Consider the following 15,734-nt stretch of genomic DNA (forward strand, 5'->3'; position numbering starts at 1 on the left):
AGCAATTCTGAGTTGAAGCCAAGTCTTCCCTCTCACACCACCCTGACATCCATCCCAGGCTAACTGCCCTAAACCAGTCCCCAGCCCTGACCCATGTGACTCTTATCTGATCTAAAATCAGACCCAGAGGTCTTGCCGGTTCCACGGGGGTCCCTTGGCCTGGAAGCATGTCAGTATCCGTCACCCCCATCGAGTCAGGGTGTGGAGTCCTTCAAGTCACAGCTCCTTGACCTAGCCATGCACCCACCTGCTGGGTGACTGTCTCCTTCCCGGCTTCCTGAGGGCAGGAGTTGTGGCAAGGCTTCCAGCTTGCTCTCTGCGACCTGAATCCTTCTTATCTCCAGCTCCTGGGCTGGTCTGCCCCCTCAGCGTCCCAGGAGGAAAGCCCCACCCTTCACTTCCTAAATCACCAGCTGCTCCCTGCCTAGCTGTCATCCTGAAAGTTCTAGTCGGAGCGATTTGATCTGATTTTGTCACTAAACACCGGGCTTCCCAAACAGAACACACGTGGCGACTCCTGACTACTGTTTTCCCTGGCAGCACCCAGCCCGGACCAGAAAACACGGGAGGTTCCTAAGAAAAACACTGGTTTGCTGGCTGCTGGCATCGGCAGGTGCACCTGCTCTGGACTCGGCCCTGTGGAGCGGGAAAGACCCTGCCCTCCCCCGTTAGCCCCAGCCAGGCTGGCATCCGTGTCACCCACCCAGCCATGGCGTCCGCTACGCGCCCTCCTTTGGCTCTGAGTTTGACTCTGCCTCCTCCTCAAAGTGAAGGGAATAAAATCTAGCTGTGCTGTGGGAAGAATTCAGCCAAATTATGACTGGAGAATCAAGCAGCACGGGGCAAGCCCTTAAGGAGCACCTGTTGCCCCAGGAGTGAGTGGCTTCTGTCTCGTGTCTCCGGGCAGAGTGGAGTGGCAGCTGCCTTCTAGACCCCATTTCTGGGCTTCCTCGTACCTGCCTGGGCAATGAAGGTCGTTACTACTTGATGTAAAGCCACGTGGAGGTTTAAAAGTGGTCAGATCCCTGGAGTGAAATGCCAGAGTGAAATATTGAGGCTTTAAGAGCCCAGGATAGAGCCAGGATAGAGGAGGAAAATTCCCGGTTACACCCTCCCTGTTTCCTTAGTTCCCAACAACTGTAGAAGCCCCAAGTCAGCTAGCGATGAATCCCCCACACTGGTGAGAGCCACACATGCCAGCTCCCCAGCCCCCGCTGCCACGGGCCCTCTGGGGTGAGTGCCAGCACCTGTTGCCACATCCTGGCACCCAGCCTCATACCTTCCTCGCCCTCACCTCCGTGCCCTGACTCATGAACCAGCTCATCAGCACACGTGAGGACTGGCATCTGACCCCTCTGCCAACTGCGCCCTGCCCGCAAGGGATCCCAGATGCCGTGACCCTGGCGGCTCCTGACTCAGCCCCGGGACTCTGGGGGCCCACTGCTCTTGACTTCCCAGGCCCCCTTCCCCCTCTTCCAAGCACAGCACCTCACTTCCTTTAGGGAGCTCCTCCCTCATTTCCTACCTGTTAGTGAAATTGTTCATCCTGCTCCAGCCCCACCCCCTCACTGGCATGGACCAGTGGCTTGGGATAAACCAATGACATCCCTGCTTTCTCCCTGGCAGCCATGATGGGTCCGAGGAGGAGGTACCCCCATTTCCCCTGGTGGGGGAGGGGGAGACATGTGGCTGCCAGAACTCTTCCCCGGAAAGGGCTGTACACACAGAGATGCGCAACCATCCTCTTGGGCAGGTCACTGGTTGCTGAGCTTCCTCCCTGAGAGCCCGGAACGCAGTTCACAGAAGAGGCGGGCAGAAGTGACAGCTCGCACACACCAACGGAAGGAAGGCCTGGCCAGGCCTCGTTGGGAGCTGTCGTGGCTTCCAGCACGGGGACGCTGTTGTTCCACAGTCCTCCTGGCCATTTGAGCCAGCAGGCTCCAGCTTTGCTACAAGCCAGTTTGAGCCGGGTCTCCGATACCTGTGCCCAGGAACCCCCTGACGAGGAGGGTCCTCTCAGGTGTGTCCCTGATCTGCCACCAGGCCCCCCACAGTCCCTGCTGTTGTCAATCTCCAGTTCTGGCTGACCTCAGATAAGTTCCAGACTTCCTCAGTCCTTCTGCCACCCTACCCAATCTTCAGGTCTGGCTGGACTGACACTGGTCTGATGTTTTAAATAGCTCCTGGATGTTGAATTAGCTTCGGGAATCATCATTGTCTCTACAAGGTGTGATACCAGGAGGTGTCTGTGTTTTAAAGGTAGCCGATGTGTCACAGCTGTGAAGGCACTCTGTGGGCTGCTCCACTTCTGGTCCCGTTTCCTGCCAGTGTGTCTGGGAGGCAGATGACGGCGACTCAGTACCCAATTCTTGTCATTCCCATGGGTGACCCAGATGGCGTTCTGGCCAGCCCTAGTTGGTGTGGGCACTGGGGAGTGAACCAGCAGACCAAATATCTCTCTGTGTCTCTCCTTTAAAAAAAAAACTAAAAAAAAAAAAAAAAAACCAGCCTACTGGCTGTAATAAGATGAATAAATCTTTATAAAAAAAAAACAGCCTACCTTCCGAAGAATTTGCATAACAATAAAATTTCTACATATTTAAATGATGAAATGTAAAATGTTGGTATACGAATTTGTGTAATTTGTCCCCATATGAGGAGGTTAGAATTATTTCTGCAGAATAACTTTTTGCTTATTTTGGGTTCAAAATTATTTTTCTCTTATCACATCAAACAGATAAAAAACTACTTTTAGCTCACAGGCAGGACCAAGGTCCAGCAGCTGTCATTTGCTATTGCTGTTTAATATTTTTACTTTTCTAAATAATAATAAAAAAAATTAACAGGGAGGAGGGGTTGCAACATGGTGTAATAGGCGAACCCTCCTTCTGGGGCCTCCAGCATCTCATACAGGCACGGTTTCGAGTCCTGGCTGCTCCACTTTCCATCCAGCTCCCTGCTAGGTGGTCTGCAGAAGCACCAGAGAGCGGCCCAAAGCTTTGAGCTCCTGCCCCTACATGGGAGACCCAGAAGAAGCTCCTGGCTCCTGGCTTCTGATTGGCTCAGTTCTGGCCAGTGCAGCCATCTGGGGAGTGAACCAGGAGATAGGAAACCTCTGTCTCTTCTTTCTGTAATTCTGCTATTCATATAAAAAAACAAAATAAATCTTTAAAAAAATACACAAATGAGGTAGGGATGACTTAGGTTCACTTCACAGCATCAGGGGGCGGGAGGCAGCTTTGCACTGTTCACTGTTGGAGTTGGATCATGGCGCATTGGGGTTGATGGTGTTTCTGGAATAAAAACGATGAAAGTAGTCTTTGGGTTCGGAGATCCCTGGCGTAACTTCTCCAAAAATGCCATCCTGGCAGCCATTCTCAAGATCTCTGCTTCTGTGGGACCCTCAGGGATGCGGGTGGTGACCAGCGCCACCGGCTACAGCAAAGTCCCTCCCACAGCCCTAGGGCGGCTGTGGTTCGAAGCCCATGATTATAACCAGCGCTGATTGGCTAGGACTAGAATGCAGCTAAGCCAATAGCCATGCAATGCGGATCAATGAGGAGGCAAAAGGATCAAAGGTGAGCTGGTCCGATCAGATTGTCTCCCAAGAGCCTTAACAGAGTGACAAATTCGTACCCTTACAAAATAAGGAGTCCGACTCCCCACCCATCCTCCTGCAGGACCACCATGCCAAAAAGAAACCTCACATCCTTCCAGAACATCAGGGATCCCCTTGAGCTTTGGCCAGGGTGGGAGTGTGGTGGGAGCCCCTTCCCACCCTTCTCCCTCCCTACAGGGCTAAAACAGGCACGGAGCCGGCTGCAGTTGCACGTTTATTCCGCGGGACCCAGGCCGCTGCCCATTGTCTTGATGATCCAGTCCCGGTAGCGGCAGATGTTGGTGTAGACGCCGGGTTTCTCGGGTCGCCCACAGGGGTCGGAGCCCCAGGATGTGATACCCTGGAGCCTGCCGTCGCACACCAAAGGGCCTCCGGAATCGCCCTGGAGGGGACAGAGGCAAAGCGGGTTTCCCCTACAAGCTACAAAGATCTGCCTTTCTAACTCTGCTCTGTGCCGGGTTGGTTAACATGTTTTTCTGCATGTTTGGTCTCCTCTCTAGCCAACAGGGTAAGAAGAACTCTGTTCCCTGCACCCAGTCAAGAGGCTGGGGGCTGAGCTGGCATGTCCAGGGAGCCACGCAGCCAGGGTGGGGGCGGTGAGGGCAGAGAAGACACACCTGGCTTTTATGGCAGGGTCGCAAAGGGCAGTGACTCCAGCTCAACGGGAAAGCAGACCTGAGAGCTCCCAGGGAAGACCGGCGGAGGACAGCAGTGCAGGGAGCGTGGTGGGGAGCTCGCAGACTCCCCTGGAGCTGGGACAGTGCTCCCCACCCACCTCGGGCATCAGCCAGGGAGGAGGGAGCCCATACGGGTCTCTCAGCACAGATTCGGGGCATGTAGCTGTTGGGGTGGTTGCAGGGAGGGGGCATTCCCTGGCCGCTTGCCTCCCTACAACCCCTGCAAACCAGAGTGCCCAGGAAGGCTCAGACTTGCGCCCCTTCCGTGTGGCCTTTCTTCCCAGCCTGACCCCCACTCCGTAGAAGGGGTCCCCCTCCCCCACACCGAGGCTGGGGTCCAGGAGCGGGGTGCAAGGGCAAGCACTCGCCTGGCATGTGTCGGCGCCGTTGCTGTTGCCTGCACAGACCATGCCCTCACCGACCTTGCCCGGGTAGGCGCGCTCGCACTGCTTCTGGGAGAAGATCTGCACTTGGGCGCAGTTGAGGGTGTCGGGGAAGTTCTCTGGGGATAATGAAAGAGGCCTTTCCCTCCATCCTGGTCCTCGCAGGAGCCCACCCCGCCCCTGGGGTGCGTCCCCAGCCGCATTGGATGTGTGTGTGTGTGTGTGTGTGTCCTGGTTCCCACGGGCACGCCACACCCCTTGCCTTTCTCCCTGGGATTCTGTGGGGTCCCACCTCGAGTCTGCTGCCCTGAGTCCAGTGCAGATCAAGTGCAGGAGACTTGGAGGTAACACCTCTAATCCTTGCTCCCCTCAAACCGCCAGGGCTTCCATTTCGATGGAATCCAATGTTCCCCCTGGATGCCTGCTCTGTTCCAATTCCACCTGGTCCCCTCCTTGTACCCTGGCAGTATTTCCCGATGGCACCTAACTCGCCCTAATTCTTTATTTCATGTGTGTGTACCATCCATTTCCCCCTTGTGAGATTCCATGAGGACTGGGAATTGGTGTCATTCATTCCCAATTACACCTTTAGTGACAGCTATGGGCGGGGGGGAGAGGATGCTAGGGACTCAATAAACAAATGAATTAATGATGGAGGGTAGAATTCGTCTGACTACCCTTGGAGGGTTGGGCTTGACAAGTCTGGGCAAGCGTCCACGTGCCAGGAGCTACAAGCGCTTCATCTCATACAGTAATCGCCCCTACAGCTCTCCGAAGGAGTGAAGCCTTTGTCCATTACCTCATTCACTCGTGCGTCTAGTCCGTAAAGATTCATTGAGCACCTACTGTGTCCTGGGGACACACAGGGAAGAAATCCGTGGCCACTGCCTGAGATGCTGGCATCTTATAGTGCAGTGCCACTTCAAGTCCCGGCTGCTCCACTTCTGATTCAGTTCCCTGCTACTGTGCCTGGGAAGGCAGCAGAGGATGGTCCAAGTGTTTGGACTCCTGTAGCCATGTGGGAGACCCGGATGGAGTTCCTGGGTTCAGCTAGGCCCAGCCTCTGTTGTGCCAGCAGTGGCGGGGGGTGGGGGTGGCAATCTCCTCTCCATCTCTGGTTCCATGTCCCCACTTCTCAGGTCAGCAAAGCCTAGTGGGAGCCACTGGTCAATAGGCCCCCATTCTCAGATGTGGAGAGGAGGAAGCACTGTGGGGCCAGTTTGCTGTATGGGTGCCGGTTTAAATCCTGGCTGCTCCCCTGCTTGCGGCCTGGGACAGCAGCAGGGGATGGCCCAAGTTCTTGGGCCCCTGCACCCACGTAGGAGACCCAGAAGAAGCTCCTGGCTGTTGTAGCCAATTTGGGGAATGAATGAACAAATGGGAACCTCTCTCTGTCCCTCTGTAATTCTGCATAATCAATAAATAGATACATCTTCTAAAAATCACTCAACACTTTCCCTTGTCTGTCTCCTAAAGGGCCGAGCTTTGCCCACAGCTTGAGGTCCTCGGGACCGGCCAGCTCATCCTCTCCCTCCCAGCAACGGCCAGCCGCTGTACCTCGGGGGCTGGTGACGGTGCCCCAGCCGGAGATGGTGCATGTCTGGCCAACCTGGGCACAGCGGTCAGCCAGCTGAATGGGCTTCACCTTGGCCCCGAGGGACGCCTGTCGCCCAAGCCGGACGAGCATCAGGTCGTGGCTGTGGTCCTCCACGTTGCTGCTGTTGTAGCAGGGGTGCTGGATGGACTGAGCCACCGACATGGCTTGCTCCGGCTCGTCCTTGCTCTGCAGGCTGTGGTCTCCGAGACGCACCATGTACTTCCTGTTCCAGTACCCCAGAGAGTACTGGGGACTCAGGGGGGATTGTGGAGCACCAGTCCCCTCTGCTCTTAGGACTCAAAGTCCAGCTCAGACCCTCCTCCCTCACACCCAGGGGTCCAGCCCAGCCCTCCTCTCTCACACCCAGGGGTCCAGACCCTCCTCCCTCACACCCAGGGCTCCAGCCCAGCCCTCCTCTCTCACACCCAGGGGTCCAGCCCAGACCCTCCTCCCTCACACCTAGGGGTCCAGCCCCTCCTCCCTCACACCCAGGGGTCCAGCCCGGCCCCCCCTCCCTCACACCCAGGGGTCCAGCCCAGCCCCTCCTCCCTCACACCCAGGGGTCCAGCCCAGACCCTCCTCCCTCACACCCAGGGGTCCAGCCTAGACCCTCCTCCCTCACACCCAGGGGTCCAGCCCAGACCCTCCTCCCTCACACCCAGGGGGCCAGCCCAGACCCTCCTACCTCACACCCAGGGCTCCAGCCCAGACCCTCCTCCCTCACACCCAGGGCTCCAGCCCCTCCTCCCTCACACCCAGGGCTCTAGCCCTTCCTCCCTCACACCTAGGGGTCCAGCCCGGCCCCTCCTCCCTCACACCCAGGACTCAGGGGTCCTGACTGCCAGCTCTCTCCTTCCTGAGCTGAGTCTGCCCCCAGGCTCCAGCCCCGCCTCACTCACGGTTTTTTGCAGTGGGCAGCCGTGAGGACCCAGCCAGCGCCCACCAGGACGCCCCCACAGATGAGGCGCCCGCCCTGGAACAAGGCAGTCTGCCACGGCTGCGAATGGGCCTCGCACTCCTGCCCCTCCAGGACCTTGGAGCCCTGCGCTGTGCAGAGTCCTGTGGCAGAAGGGACCGGGGTGGGTGACTGCCCTGGGAGGAGCCCGGTGCCAGAGCCAAGGAGCCTGGGGTGCGGGCAGGCTCCCCGCATGCCAGCACACACCACCACGCAACCTACACGCACACTCCGCCAAGCCTGTGCGTCATTATCCGTGACTCACACACGTCCACACGTGTCCACACGGGCACGCTTGTCCAAGGTAAGCATCCCGGAACATAACCTAACCCCCTGCCAGCTGCTGCTACCTGCATCCCTCCCCATCCCAGGATCACACCCCCCACCCCTCCCTCATACACTCAGGCCCCCTCCTCACCTGCCCAGGCTCCCAGCAGCGACAGCAGCAGCATCCAGTTCAGGGCTGTGCGGGGCAGGGGGTGTCCCATGGCGGGGTCTGGGAGTGAGAGACAGCAGGGAAGGGGGAACCTGACGCCCCAGGGTGGGACTCGAGGTGGGGCCTTGGGTTGGGGGCACAGTGCACTAGGGGTCGGGACAGTGACCCCAGAGTCTAAGTCAGAGTGTGCCCTCCCAGAGGCTGGAGGGCCTGGGCTCCTCCATCCCAAGGGAGCAGTTGGTGCCTGGGGTGGAGGGCAGGCTGGGTCCCTGGCCCTGCCCGCTATCTGAGGACCTCTGCACCTCACCTTCCAGGATCCGGGGGGCGGGGCACCAAAGGACTCCCAGGAGAGGCCCCAGCACTTCTGTTCCAGCCACCAGGGACCCAGGCTGCAGCCTTTTAACTGCAGGACCCCGCCCCTGCTCCGCCTCTTCCCACACCTGAGAGGCAGGTGTATGTGTGTGGGGGGGATGGAGTGGGGTGGTGGGTGCTGCTAGAACACAAAATCCTGGGCATGTGGAAATCTGAGAGAGAAGGGGTTGGACTAGACCCCTGAGTGTGAGGGAGGAGGGCTGGGCTGGAGCCCTGGGTGTGAGGGAGGAGGGGCTGGCCCCCTGGGTGTGAGGGAGGAGGGTCTGGGCTGGACCCCTGGGTGTGAGGGAGGAGGGGCTGGACCCCCTGTGTGTGAGGGAGGAGGGTCTGGGCTGGACCCCTGTGTGTGAGGGAGGAGGGTCTGGGCTGGCCCCCTGGGTGTGAGGGAGGAGGGTCTGGGCTGGACCCCTGGGTGTGAGAGAGGAGGGCTGGGCTGGACCCCTGGGTGTGAGGGAGGAGGGGCTGGCCCCCCTGTGTGTGAGGGAGGAGGGTCTGGGCTGGACCCCTGGGTGTGAGGGAGGAGGGGCTGGACCCCTGGGTGTGAGGGAGGAGGGGCTGGACCCCTGGGTGTGAGGGAGGAGGGGCTGGACCCCTGGGTGTGAGGGAGGAGGGGTTGGACCCCTGGGTGTGAGGGAGGAGGGGCTGGGCTGGACCCCTGGGTGTGAGGGAGGCCGGACTAGAGGCCCAGATTCTTGTGTCTGAGGGAGGACAGCCGGGGGCTGAAAAATGAAGCCCTTTTGGGAGGAGGGCTTGGAGCCCGACTCTGGTGGGGCCTGGGAGCGGAGGGGGCGGGTCTTGGCGTTCTCAGCCTTCGGGCAGGTCCTGAGAGGTGGGATCTGGGAAGGCAGGTTTGGGAGGCGCGGTGACCTGGTTTCCTGCTCGCTGGGGGCGGCGGGACCAGCCCCGGGGCGCGGGAGGAGCTTGGCTGCCGGAGGGCGGATTAGGATCTGCAGGGCCACCAGCCCGCCTGGGTCCCGCAGCGAAAGCAGACACGAGGCGCGGCTCCCCGCGTTTATTGTAACATCATCCGTAGCCTCCACAGGGATGGGGACCCTGCTGCAGCTTCTCCCGTGCGGATCCCACCAGAATTCAAACCCGGAACGCGCGCAGGGCTGTGACCGCACGGTGGCGCCCGAGCCCCGCGTGGGCGGAGCCAACGCGCCCTGCAAGCCAGGGGAGGGGCCTCTGCCGAGGAGGCGGGGCCGTGGACGTGGAGGAGGCGGAGCTCGTGGGTGTCAGCCGTCCCTAGGGGCGGAGCCTCAGGGCCGAGCTGCCCCAGGGGGCGGTGGCGCTCGGCGGTCACGTGGGAACAGAGGCGTGGCCCTGCCTGCTTCCGGGGGCGTGGCCGCGCCGTGATGGAAGTCGTCCCAGGAGTGCTGGGCGGGCGGCTACGCAGGTGGACGGCGGGCGCCCAGCAGAGCCCCCTACGCCGCGGGGACAGCACGCTTCTCCTGGCTGTACTCGGCGCGATGGCTCAGTTGTCCTCCATGGTTTTTCGGATCCAAGCTTCGTAGTGGCACACGCTGGTGTATACGGCAGGGCGCCGGGGTCTGGAGCAGGGCTCGGCGCCCCCTGACACCACTCCTGCCAGGGTCCCATTGCAAACCAGGGGGCCCCCGGAATCGCCCTGTGCGCAGGAGAAGCCGGAGACTGTCAGGTCATGTCCTCCTCCCACCAGGCCCCGCACGCGGGAGCCCAGGTCTCTCGCCCCCTCCCCCGGGACCTCCTGTTCTCTCAGTCCCCTCCTCCCCTAGTGTCCAGTCCCTCCTAAACAGCCACGTGTCCCAGCCCCCTATTCATTTTGACTCCAGGAAGTCTGGAGTCCCTTCTCTGCTCTCCCCGCCCCCCAGGCCCGGAGAGGGTCCCACCTGGCAGGAGCCACGGCCGCCTTCCCAGAGGCCCGCGCAGATCATGCTGGCTGAGATGTGGCCAGGGTAGGCCCAGTGGCAGAGTCTGGGCTCCAGTACTCTGATGTTGGCGCACTGCAGGGCCATGGGGTAACGCACTGTGGGGAAGGGGGAGGGAGCAACAGCAACCCTGTCAGCCCTCGGCTGTCCATCCACCAAGCCTTCCAGAACAGGCGCCACCCGAAACCCGCATGGAAGACCCTAAGAGACAGGCAGGTGGATAGGAGGAAGAGAAGGGGAGGGAAACAGAAGGATCCAGAAGAGACGCGCGCAGAGAGGTTGTGAGGGAGGAGGGAGCCAGGGAGCTGGGGAGGGGTGGGGTAGAGCTGCGGCCAGGGGAGGCGCTGGGAAGATGGTAGGGACGGAGTTGTGGGATTCCACTCTGAGACAGAGCCCACCTAGGATAGACAGGTGTGTACGTGGCTGTGTGGCCTACGGGCGGGCAGACGGGCACGGTGGCTCAACAGGATTGCAGCCAGGAGACCAGGGCCAGTGTGGGGAGCAGCTGTTATCATTGGCCCATGGTCACCCAAGGATTTGGATTTTTGTGTGTGTGTGTGTATGGGGGAGAGGAGGGTACATTTAGAAACCTGGGTTTTGTGTAAAATCTCCCAGGGTTTGCGATATCAGCAGAAACAAACAAACAAATCAAACTTTTGCTCTCAAGCCCCTTGGGAAGCTAATGGTGATGCGGGAAGCCTGTGGTCTGGACCCTCCTGGAGGGGCTGGCTGGCTCTGTCTCGACCGCCAAGGCCTTGTGTGTCCACACCGAGAGGCCTCCGGAATCCTGAAGTGTTGCCTGGTGTTGCCTTGTTTGTTCTGCATTGTCACTGGTTCATAACAGGCTAGCATGGCCTGGGAAGGCATTGGAGGATGGCTGGAGTCCTTGGGCCCCTGCACCCATGGTGGGAGACCCAGAGGATGCTCCTGGCTCCTGGCTGTGGATCAGCTCAGCTCTGGCATTGCAGCCATTTGTAGAGCGAACCAGCGGATGGAAGATCTTTCTGACTCTGCTTCTCTTTAGACATCTGCCTTCTCAATAAAAATCAATCTTAAAAAAAAAATACTGGTGTGTCGTAACTGATAGCATCTTTGATTTGATAAAACCACATTCATGGGGAGAGCTGGAAGAGGCTCAGAGGTCAAAAGGCAGAGATGAGAGGGGCAGGGACTGGGATGTGGGTACTGTACCCTTAGGGCTGGACACGGCTCCCCAGCCGGAGATGAGGCACGGAGTGCCGGGACGCACGCAGGTCGGGCTGAGGCCAAGGGGCTGCACGGCGGCGCTCAGGCGGGCCGGCCTGGGCAGGCGGATCAGCATGATGTCGTCATTGTGGTCATTGGCACTCAGGTCGTTGTTGAAGCCGGGGTGGGGGAAGAAGTTGGTGACCCGGAAGAGCTGCTCAGGACCCTCCCACCGCCACAGGTGGTGTTCCCCGAGCCGGACCCACAGGTACCTGCTGAGACAGGTCTTGGATGGAGGTCATACTGGGGCAAACCCCCATCCCTTTGTGCTGTGTTGGGAGGCCTCTGGGTGCTGTGTGGTTTTCAGCACACCCTCTCTGCTTGCTTGTTCCTCACCCTGACAACCCTTGAGGAGCCTTACCCTGCAAGCTTGCACTCCCTCCTTGTCCCACCTGGAGTCTCGCTGGTGACCTTGGTCCCCAGGAACCTTGTGGGCACCTGGCATTCTCACCTGCCACTCAGCAGCAGCTCCACACCCTGCCCCCACTGGTCTGGCAGCTTCTGTGGGAGTGATTGGTGTGTGTGCGTGTGTGTGTGGAGGGGTGTCACATGGAAACTCCCCAAATTGGAGTTCACCTGTGCGCTCAGGCATGGGGAGTACAAGGTTTGATTCGCATCTCTGTCCCAGCCTCACCACCCTAGCTTGATCTTTGAATTTCTCCATCTCTGTTTTCCCTTCAGCTCGCTGGCTACATCTGCCCAGGGTTCTTCCAGCCTGAGGTGCTCAGCTGAGTTATAAGTGGTCCCACAGTGGAGCAATGCATGATGGGCAGTTCCTGCGCAGCCTCCTGGGTCAGCATCCTTGGCTTGGCCCGGGAGGTAGGAAGGTCGACCCTGTGCGATGAGGATGTCCAAGACTCTTGCTTCATGTTGACTCCAGGATCCCACAGAACCCCAAGAAGGTAAGATCCTAGGGCCATCAGGTTCCTTTCTGATTCAAATAAACTGGGACTTCAATAGTTTGAAACTCTGGGTTTTTCAGAACTCAAGATGTCCTGACTTGTAAACATCTGGCCTATTCCACTGGCCATATTCTATCCATTTTTAAGGTAGACGCTTCTAGAACTCTTTTTGGTTCCGGCAGCCAGTATTTTGCCAGTCCTGGTGTTTTCACATCCTGTGGGCTCTACCCTCTGTATTCGACAAGGATTTGGAACTGTACTGGGCAAGGCAGCCTCTGAACCCTGCAGGTGTGGCCAGCCCACAGGGGTGATGCCAGGCCCGTCCGATTGGCAGGGCTCAGCATGAAAAGGAGCGGTTGTCGTCCATCAACACCTCGAAGCATGTGCGTGCTAAAAGCATGTTCTGCAGATATCAAACAAAACCTTCATTTTCTGTTTGCTTTTTGTTTGTTTTACTTTTTGCCTGTCCACTAGAGCACTTGAACCTGAACTCGGGGCTGGTGTAATTGGCCCACGGGCAGAGCTGATTTTTCCTGCCACCTCTCTGGCTACAGTCGTGGAAGCTGTTGTGGGTTAACCGTAAGACCTCATGGAGTTTGGGTCTTAGAATCCCTTGATTCTGTATTTCTTGGGATGAAGAGCCAATTTTGAACCTTTTGATTCAGCACCAGACACTTGGGGTCTCTCCAGTGTTGGAGTTGGACCAGGAGGCTGTGCTGTGGAATTCTAAGGTATCCAAGTTCCTGCCTGCCCCAGGCCCCTCTGTCCCTCCTCCATCCCATCCCATCCCACACTCCAGGCCCTCAGCCTCCTCCTCCCTGGGGGGCTGGCCTCGTGGCCACTCACGGCTTGCGGCAGTGGGCAGCTGTGAGCAGCCAGCGGTCGCTGATGAGGGTTGCTCCGCAGAAGAGATGGGTGTGGTAGAAGAGTCCCGCCTGCCAGGGCTGTGAGTGGGGGCCACACTCCTCGGCCCCGATGGCACGGGTATCTGCCCAGCCGTGTCCTGGGGTGAGACAGGGACAGGCAGAGGGGTCAGAGGGCAGGGAAAGGTAGAGTGGGGACAAACAGGGCATGGGGGAGGGATGGATGGATGGCAGGTGTCTCACCTGTCAGGAGCGAGAGCAGAGCCCAGATGCATCCCAGCCTCATGACCTTCAGGCACCTGGTTCTGTGGGCCTGCGCTGGGGGCCCCAGCTCCTTTATGGTAACCCATGCCGTGTTCTTCCTCCTCCTCAGGGCCACCCCCTGCCATTAGTCAGGCTTGGGAAATGTCCCGGGCTCGGGGGAGGGGCAGGGGAAGCCCCAGGGGTGATGGTGACAGGGGCCTCAGCAGGAGGAGAGGTGGGTGCAGGGAGACCCTGTCCCCATACGGAGGAGTCCCTGTGGGGATGAACTGGCTCGCTTGATTACATGGGCGGGATGGGGGCAGGGCTGGGGTGTTGACAGGCTATGGGGGCCTCCCTCTGGTGCCCTCAGCGTGGGCTGTCTCCATTCATGACTTGTGGGGTCTGGAGGAGGAGGAGTGAGAGGAAGATCCTGTGGGATCAACCTCCCAGAGCAGGTCAGGGTGGGAGAAAGCAGGTGGATTTGGAGGGAAGGTGGCAGGCATGGGCAGCTGTGAGCAGGGGAAGGGCGGGGAGGACACCCACAGGAAGGTCTCCAAGGACCCAGGGTGTGGGGGGAAGAGATGCTAGAGGTAGACACCCTGAAGGAAGCCACACCCAGTGTGCACCTGCCCCAGGGCTTTGGGTCCCTCCCGACAAGGAGAAGGCTGAGGAATCTGGTCCCATGTGGATTAACCCGCTCTTGTCACAACCTGCCCCTTCCTGCAGCCCTGCCACTCCAGGAACACAGGTGCACACCTGCCTGGCTCCAAGCATGCCTTCCCCTCTTGCCTTAACAATGTCTGGTCCCTGCCAGGTCCTGAGAACTTTGGCTCCTGGCTTCTCCCATCCACCCAAGGGTTCATGACCCCCCAAGCTCTCCCTCTCATTGAGTGGGCAGCTCCCCCTGAGCCTGCGTCCAGCCCCCTCTGAGCCTGCGTCCAGCCCCCTCTGAGCCTGGGTCAGCCCCCTCTGAGCCTTGGTCAGCCCCCTCTGAGCCTGGGTCCAGCCCTGAGTCACCTTGCTGCTGCCTGCATCAGCCGGTTCCAGGATGCTAATTGAATGAGTGAATGTCTTTCTCCATAGCATTCTTTTCCTGGTGGATTGACTCATCCCAACCTAAGAGCTCCCTCCTCCAGGTAGCCTTTTCTGATTTCCCCAGGGAGAGTCCCTCTTTGCCCAGCACGCAGAGCCCCCCTTCAACTTCCGGCTGCCCACAGAGATGCTTCTCAAGCTGGATGCCAGCTCACCCGGCTCAGAGCTCAGACCCTGGGACTGGACTGTGTCCAGATTGCCATGTTACCGACGGTTAGGTGTATCTTAGGTCACTCAACGAAAACCAACAGGGTCACGAGGGAGCGGCGCAGGGAATTCAGCGGGCCAGCAGTCTGACCTGGAGGAGAGGGCTCAGAAATACGCCCATGGCCACAGCGCCTCCCTCTCGCTCCAGGCAGGGATGTCTTGGAGACCCACCGTGTGCAAAGAGCCATCTGTACATGAGTGCTAACGAGGCCTGGAAAAGCTGGCGAGGCCGGCTCTAGTGCTTGGGCCTTGCACCTGCGTGGGTGGTTTTCCAGGTTTCTAATTCTGTTGTTGCTCTGTGGAAGATCTTTCTCTCTTTTTATAATTCTATCTTTCAAACAAATAAATCTCTCTCTCTTAAAAGAGATATTTTTTTCTACATGTGTTTGTTTGTTAATTTTTATTGGAAAGTCAGATAAAACAGAGAGAAGGAGAGACAGAGACCTTCAATCTGCTGGTTCATTCCCCAAGTGGCCACGACGGCCAGAGCTGAGCTGATCTGAAGCCTAAAGTCTCCCAATCGAAGCAGGGTCCCAAGCTATGGGGCCATCCTAGGCTGCTTTTCCAGGACACAAGCAGGGAGCTGGATGGGAAATGGAGGAGCCAGGACTTGAACCGGCACCCACACTCAGGCAGAGGCTTGGCGTGCTACGCCATGGTGCTGGCCTCAAGAGAGCTTTCCAAGAGCAACCTCTTTTGGCTATATCGGTGTTTTGTTAGGCACTCGTGCATGGTACCACCTCGCCTTCTCAGGGTCTGCCTCCCGCAGGCAGTCAACAGGCAGTTCAAGCAAGGGGATAGCCTTTTTTGGCCCAGTGGGCTCCCACTTGTCGTGGACTCCCTTGGAGCACCACCTGCGATCTCCACGCCCAGCCTTCATCAGCCTCTCGCTCGGCCACTCTCGGATGCGCTGTGGCAGGTACAAACGAAGTCCCAGTGCACAAGTCCTCCTCTGTGAGCACTGCTCTACTTCTGATGCTGGCCCCTGCTAATGCCCCTGGGAAGGCAGCAGCCTGGCCCGTGTGTTTGGACCCCTGCGCCCGCTTGGGAGACCTGGCTCTGCTCCAGGCTCCCAGGCTTGGGTTGGCCCAGCCCTGGCTGTTGTGGCCAGTGGATGGAAGCTTTCTCTCTCTCTCTCTCTCTCCATGCTTTTAGAATAAATAAATAAATCTTTCCAGGGGAGGGGGACATCAAGAACCAAAAAACTGGGCCTGGCACAGTAGCCTATTGGCTAAA

The 15,734-nt window shown here is 58.8% G+C and overlaps 2 protein-coding genes across 2 annotated transcripts; both read right to left on the reverse strand.

Moving 5' to 3' along the window:
* Window positions 1-3,833: 3,833 nt before the first annotated feature.
* Window positions 3,834-7,719, reverse strand: LOC101523645 (kallikrein-8). The gene is made up of 5 exons (XM_004597145.4): window positions 7,650-7,719; window positions 7,176-7,335; window positions 6,237-6,499; window positions 4,665-4,798; window positions 3,834-4,001 (listed from the first exon to the last, which is right to left on the reverse strand). The coding sequence occupies exons 1-5, from the start codon at window positions 7,717-7,719 to the stop codon at window positions 3,834-3,836; spliced, it is 795 nt and encodes a 264-aa protein (XP_004597202.4).
* Window positions 7,720-9,513: 1,794 nt separating this feature from the next.
* Window positions 9,514-13,242, reverse strand: LOC101523394 (kallikrein-9). The gene is made up of 5 exons (XM_012930350.2): window positions 13,200-13,242; window positions 12,940-13,096; window positions 11,138-11,403; window positions 9,908-10,044; window positions 9,514-9,666 (listed from the first exon to the last, which is right to left on the reverse strand). Exons 1-5 carry the CDS (start codon window positions 13,240-13,242, stop codon window positions 9,514-9,516), a joined length of 756 nt encoding a protein of 251 aa, XP_012785804.1.
* Window positions 13,243-15,734: the final 2,492 nt, after the last annotated feature.

This window comes from Ochotona princeps, chromosome 16 (genome assembly GCF_030435755.1).
Source record: "Ochotona princeps isolate mOchPri1 chromosome 16, mOchPri1.hap1, whole genome shotgun sequence".
Classification (NCBI taxonomy): Eukaryota; Metazoa; Chordata; class Mammalia; order Lagomorpha; family Ochotonidae; genus Ochotona; species Ochotona princeps.